General features: G+C 27.7%; 1 protein-coding gene across 1 annotated transcript; it reads right to left on the minus strand.

Moving 5' to 3' along the window:
* Positions 1 to 2,090: 2,090 nt before the first annotated feature.
* Positions 2,091 to 2,833, minus strand: LOC112523841 (leucine-rich repeat extensin-like protein 5). The gene is made up of 2 exons (XM_025133515.1): positions 2,815 to 2,833; positions 2,091 to 2,666 (listed from the first exon to the last, which is right to left on the minus strand). The coding sequence occupies exon 2, from the start codon at positions 2,658 to 2,660 to the stop codon at positions 2,091 to 2,093; it is 570 nt and encodes a 189-aa protein (XP_024989283.1). The 5' UTR covers positions 2,661 to 2,666; positions 2,815 to 2,833.
* Positions 2,834 to 7,080: the final 4,247 nt, after the last annotated feature.

Consider the following 7,080-nt stretch of genomic DNA (forward strand, 5'->3'; position numbering starts at 1 on the left):
ATATATATATATATATATAATATTTATAACTTTAATGGAACAATTGAGTTGTTGGTATTTTTTTAAACAATCAAAATGCCTTGAGATCTAACTTTTAACTTTTTGTTGTTGAGAGTCTTATGTCTATCAACATGGCAGTATCAAGTTTGGGGGTCCATAAAAGGAGGTGGTTGGCAATTATACTAAATTTAAAAGTGTTACAATAGATTTATAATCAGTTCTAATAAGTTCAGATATTTATAAATAAAATGTTGTATTAACAATTATGTAAGACATTATTTGAAAAAATGTCATAAAAAATTTGTTTTTATAAGATAATTCTCAAAAGTGTTATACAAAATAACTAATACGACATTTTATTTTAAGAATTTTTTTAAAAAGATTCACATTATGAAACAAATTCATGATAAAACAAGAAAAAAAATCATATGAAATAACATATGAATCATTAACTTTCAAAATTATCACAATTTTCGGGTTTTCAAAATTAACATTGAACTGATAAAATTGTTATAAGGGATTAAAATACAATTACAATGGAAAACATAAAAATAACAATAAAAATAGAAGAAATTAAAATAAGGTCGATAATTTAAAGGAATTAGATTTTAGAGCTCCTTGTCTTATTCATTTTCTTCAGATGTATATGGTGTGTTTTTATTAAAAGTGGGACCCACCATAAATGATTATCAGATTTGTGCTGATTGGCTGATTTCAGACAACTTTGAACCGGTTTGTGCTTTACCACGTTGGATGAGAGTCATGAGGCGTCCCCCGTCATCGTAGACCAAACAGCCGTTAATGGGATGTTGACAAAACTAACCCTTTAAAATATTAAATTTATCAAAATAACCCATAAAAATGACATTTTCAAAAAAAAGTCCTCCATTTTGCATTACCATTAAATGATGCATAAAGGGCTTTCTTGCAATTTTTTTAACTTTATATGATTATGTCACAACTTTTTAATCAAATGTATATGACCCTTATGTATCACGCACCCTTACGCACCATATGATGCGTGGTGCATAAGAGCCATATGATGCAATATAAACAATTCAAAATTTTTTAAGTAACACAAAACCATCACTTCCATCTTCACTTTCAATTTTTTTTTTTTGCAAAAAAATCTCTCTACGATTAACGTAATGCTAAATGAGGGGCTATTTTTAAAAAATGTCATTTTTATGGGTTATTTTAATAAATCGACCAATTGTAATGGGATTAGATGGTGTAATATTATATATATATATATATATATGTATTACGTGTATCCAGATATGATGCATGGTCCATGGAATCCAATATCCATGCAGAAGAAGTGATTTACCAAGTTGACATATGAAGTCAAGAAAGGAGCTGAGGTTGTATCAACACAACAGTGTGCCTCTTAGCACTGTTTGTTTTGTGAATATGAAGCCGGCGACTTTAACCCACATTGGAACTCGCATCAAGGTTTATCATGGACGGTTATATGCAGTTTCCTGTTAAAAATTAACGGTGGGTCATCTCTAAACATGATCGTCAACTTCTCCAACAAAATTAAGAGCGATATTAGATTAGCTTTAACCTGTAATTTCTTCATCCATTTCTCCGTTCTCAAGTATTGTAACATCGATCGGTTATAATGGACTTCTCGGTAGTCTCCTCCGCCATTAGTTTTTTCCCGTTTTGCGTTTTCCACGGAAATCCGGTGTCGTTTTATCTCTCGCTTATTCCTGTTATTGTGTGGTTGATTGTTATTGTTCCGTTGAGAGTTCGAGTTTGTCGTTTCCGCATTACAAACTCGTTTGAGTTTGTTTTTGGATATTTGCAACTTTAAATACGTCCAAATAAAACTCTCACAAAGAAAAGAATTAATAAAAGGATAAAAAACTAAAGGAAATACGATTCAACTTAAAAAAAAAAAAAGGAGATATCACACAACAAAGGGTTTAAAGCCTAACCCCAATTAACTTTTTATTACACATTACTGTTGACATGGACGATACGGAAACAAGCCAAAAGAACCGAGCATAATTACATACAAGACCAATGACATATAAATTATACCAACTGAAAATACCGGTGCATGGCTCTTCCTTCAAGTCCTAACGAAACGGGTTACGAGCCCAGTCATAGAATGATGGGGCTGTTGGCATTGGTTGTGGCGGGGGCCAGAGCAACGGATCACTTAGTCCATACGTGGGGTCCGTGGGGAATGGTGGGGCTGTTGGCCATATTGGTTGCAGAGGCATAGGCCACGGATAATAATGTGTTTCATATGTGAAGTCGGGGAGTGGTGGGGCTGTTGGCCTTATTGGTGACGGAAGTGACGGGAATTGACCATGTGGTCGGAGAGGAGTAGTCGGTGGCCCCGGTTGTCCGGTGAGGTTATTATTTTGGTTTTGTGGGTGTGGGTCTGGAACTGGAAGGGTGACATCTTGCGACCAAGTGATTTTTTTGGTTCTGAATTTGCACATAAGAGCAGCTACGATCGCGTCTGGATTTATAGTCGTTAAAACAGTCAATTTCTCCTTCTCATCACCCCATGCTAACAACTCGATCTCGCCAACGCTACCAAGCCTCCGTTTCATTTTACGGATCCTCCCTTCGACCTTGCCCTTGCAACCCTCACATCCATCGAACGGATCAATTTCGATAATCACTCTCATCTCCATTTTTTCCTGAAAATATCGTAAAAACATAGAAGTCAGATACTTAAATGTGTGCAAAACGATAATATTTGAATAGTTACGTAAATTGAACTGTTAAAAACGTAAATTTACGTCAAAAATAATTATTCAAGAAAAAGAGAGGAGAAAAAGGACGTACGTATGGAAGATTTAGAGGGGTTCCTGCTTAAGCAACATTAAGGATAGGAGGTATAAATAGGGCATGAATTAATTTTTTATTTTTATATTATTGCTAAAATAATAATTATTATTTATATTATCGTTTTTAAGGTATGTTAGAGTAGGGCGTTTAGGTAGTGTTTGGTACGCAGACGAGACATAACATGACTAATTGTCTGTCCTATGTTTGGTACGATTAGGACAGGATATGACAAAACTATTAAAATGATCATATTACCCTTAAATGTTATTTTATATCATATAATGATTATAAAATGACAACAAATCAACCAAAATATTGTCATTTTAACTTTAGTCTCATGTTGTTTTATCTTTTTTGGTTGAACAAGAAATAACAAAATTTGTCTCATTAAAATTAAAAATAGTCCCACCTTGTTCTATATTTTTTTTGTCCATAACAAGTCAAACATAAAACTATTTTTTTTTTTATATCCTATCTCATATAATCTGCGCATCCTTAAAAACGTAACCTTAGAAACGTAACCTTTTTGTGAGTGGATTCCAGCGAAACTTTGGACAAATAGTCGGTGAGGCAGGAGATCATTAAATATATATATATGTATATATTCAGAAGCTTCCTTTAATGCAAATATAGTCATTACCTTTGGAAAAGGTTATGTTAGGGTTCGGATAAGACACAAGACTCAAGAATTATGTGATTCTACTTTTTCGAATAATTTTATTCGCTCATTATTAAAATCCACGTTTTGATGTCCTCAATAAACTATTTAAAATCACATTTATACTATATATTATAAAACATTTTATAAAAATTCTTATAAATTATTTTTTATACATGAAATACCGTTAATTAATGCATATTACTTAAATTAAAGATTACAACTAATTTTGCATAAGTACAACTTATTAAAACTCTATTTTTAAATTCGTGTAACTAACTACTGCTAAATATTTATACTATATTATAAAACATTTGACAAAAAAATTTGAAAACCATTTTTTATGCGTAAAGTACTGTTTGTTAATGCATATTACTTAAAACTCAAGATTGCAAGTAGATTGTGCATAAGTACAACTTATTAAAACTCCATACTTGAATTCATCTAACTAAAAACATAATCAAATATTGGATAAATATCTCATTTTAAATACAATAAATCTAAAATATAATTAAGATAATCATTGATAACTAACAGAATACTTAGTTATTACATTTATAAAAAAATTATATTCTTAAACCTAAATTAAATTTCTTTGTTACTAAACCTAAATTAAATTATAATTAAAAAAATCAATTAAGGAAATTACACCAAAACACAAGAATTTTTAAAAAGATTAATTTAATACTGATATCGATATTTTTTTTAAAAATTGTGATATTTTTAAATTTATATTTTATTCAAACATAAAAAACATTATCACTTTCTCAAAACCACATAAAACCAATGTTTACTTAAAATTCACGATTACAAGTAAATTATGTAAAAGTACAACTTATTAAAGCTTGATGTTTGAATTCGTATAACTAATTGTGGATAAACATAATCAAATTAGAAGGGTACTCGCGCAATGCAGCAAGATACATCTTGATTTTAATATTTCATTTTACTATTTATCTCAGTCGATATTATACTATGGTCTTATGTGATTTTGAAAAAGCGATAGTGTTTTTATTTTTGAATAAAATATAAATTTGAAGATATAAAATAAATTGATAAAAATATATCGATATTAATATCAAATTAATTATTTAAAATTCATATTTTTTTTGTGTAATTTTTATTATAATTTAATTTAGATTTAATAACGAAGTAATTTATATTTGGTTTAATAATATAATTTTTTTTATAAAGATAATGATTAATTATTTTGTTAGAACTTGATAATTATCATAATTATATTTTATATTTTAAAATGAGATGTTTATCATCTATTTGATTATATTTATCCGTGGTTAATTACACGAATTCAAACTTGAAGCTTTAATAAGTTGTACTTAGATATATTTTACTTATAATCTTGAATTTTAAGTAATATGCATCAATATACAGTACTTCATGCATAAAAAATGGTTTTTAAGAGTTTTTGTCAAATGATTCATATAGTATAGATTGGTTTAACAATATATTTTTTGTAAAGATATTAATTAATCTGTTAGAACTCAATGATTGTCCTAATTTTATTTTAGATATTTTATATTTAAAAATGAGATATTTATTCTGTATTTGATTATATTTACTATAGTTAGTTACACGAATTTAATCATGAAGCTTTAATAAGTTGTAGTTATGCACAATTTACTTGTAATATTGAATTTTAAGTAATATTCATCAATAAGCAGTATTTCATGCATAAAAAATATTTTTTAAGAGTTTTTGTCAAATGTTTTATAATATAGTATAGATAATTTCTTTAATTTAATTTTTTATTATAATTTAATTTAAGTTTAATAAAAAAGTAATTTATTTTTGGTTTAATAATATAATATTTATAAAGATAATACCTAAAGATTATGTTAGAACTTAATGATTATCTTAATTATATTTCAGATTTTATATATTTAAAATGATATGTTTATCCTGTATTTGATTATGTTTATCTATAATTAGTTACACGAATTCAGATATGAAGCTTTAATAAGTTGTACTTACACAAAATCTACTTGTAATTTTGAGTTTTAAGTAACATGTATTAATAAACAGTACTTTATGCAAAAAAAATGGTTTTTAAGAGTTTCGTCAAATGCTTTATAATATAGTACTAGAAGCGTACTCGCGCAATGCAGCGAGATAAATCGTGATTTTAATATTTTATTTTTTATCTCAGTCGATATTATAATATGGCTTTATGTGATTTTGAGAAAACGATGATGTTTTTATTTTTGAATAAAATATATGTTTGAAGATATCATAAAAATTTGACAAAAATATATCGATATTAGTATCAAATTAATTATTTGAAATTCCTCATTTTTGTGTGTACTTTTTTAATTCAATTTTTTTATAATTTAATTTATGTACAATAACGAAATAATTTATATTTAGTTTAATAATATAATTTTTTTATATAAAAGATAATAATTATTTCTTTTGTTGGAACTGGATAATTATTCTAATTATATTTTAGATTTTTTAGATTTTAAAATGAAATGTATATCATTTATTTGATTATGTTTATCCGCAGTTATTTATACGAATTCAAACATCGAGCTTTAATAAGTTGTACTTATGCATAATTACTTGTAAACTTGAATTTTAAGTAATATGCATCAATATACAGTACTTTTATGCATAACAAAAATGTATCGATATTCGTATCAAATTAACTATTTAAAATTCCTCATTTTTTGTGTAATTTTTTAATTCAATTTTTTATTATTTAGTTACAATAACGAAGTAATTTATATTTGGTTTAATGTGTGTCCACAATCACTGATCAATCTTCATAATCTTCATAATCAATCATGGCAGATTCAAGATAATCATCTAAGAACACTATGAACTCATATGAATATTGAGAGGAAAAGTCAATCCTCTCAATTCAGTCAAACCTTTTATTATCAATCTATATTACAATTAGCTCTCCTTTTACTACTAATTACAAAGATTACCACCTATTTATAAGGTCAACATATTAAGACAAAGTCAAAGTCAAACTAGTCTAAGAAAGTCAAACACATTGACTTTACAATTATAGACTAAAATTAATCTTTCAAGACGAATACAATTAATACTGATTTTTCAGTCCTAACATTCTCCCCCTTTGTATTCAGACTTGAAAGAAAATTCTGCACGTTGAGTCCTTGTTTGAACTTTGAAACTTTATGCACAAAATGTCTTCTTCAAAAGAAATCTTCAAACGATCAACTGTTGAGAAAGATCTTCTAGCACTCCCCCTCGAATGTAGAATCACGGTGATCTTCTCTTTTGACGATGTAGAACCAAAACGATCTTCAGAAACACTTTACAAGATTTGATCTTCAAAAAATCTTCAGAAAACACTTCTTCAGTAAACTATTGTGAAMATGATCTTCACATTCAATATCTCTCAGTCGTTGAAGCACACAAAAAATCTTTCTGTAATGATCTTCAGTCGCACTTCTTCTTTTGAGTCTTTTGCCATTATCGAAGTCACTCCCCCTTGATCTTTGCATCAGATTCCCTTTAACAATGTTCGGAAATGAATATTTCATTCATATTACATATACTCCCCCTTATGATGAAATGAGAATCAGTCCATCATACAAAAGATGAATGAAATTTTC

The sequence above is a fragment of the Cynara cardunculus genome, assembly GCF_001531365.2.
Source record: "Cynara cardunculus var. scolymus isolate 2C chromosome LG 1, CcrdV1, whole genome shotgun sequence".
NCBI classification, from domain to species: domain Eukaryota; kingdom Viridiplantae; phylum Streptophyta; class Magnoliopsida; order Asterales; family Asteraceae; genus Cynara; species Cynara cardunculus.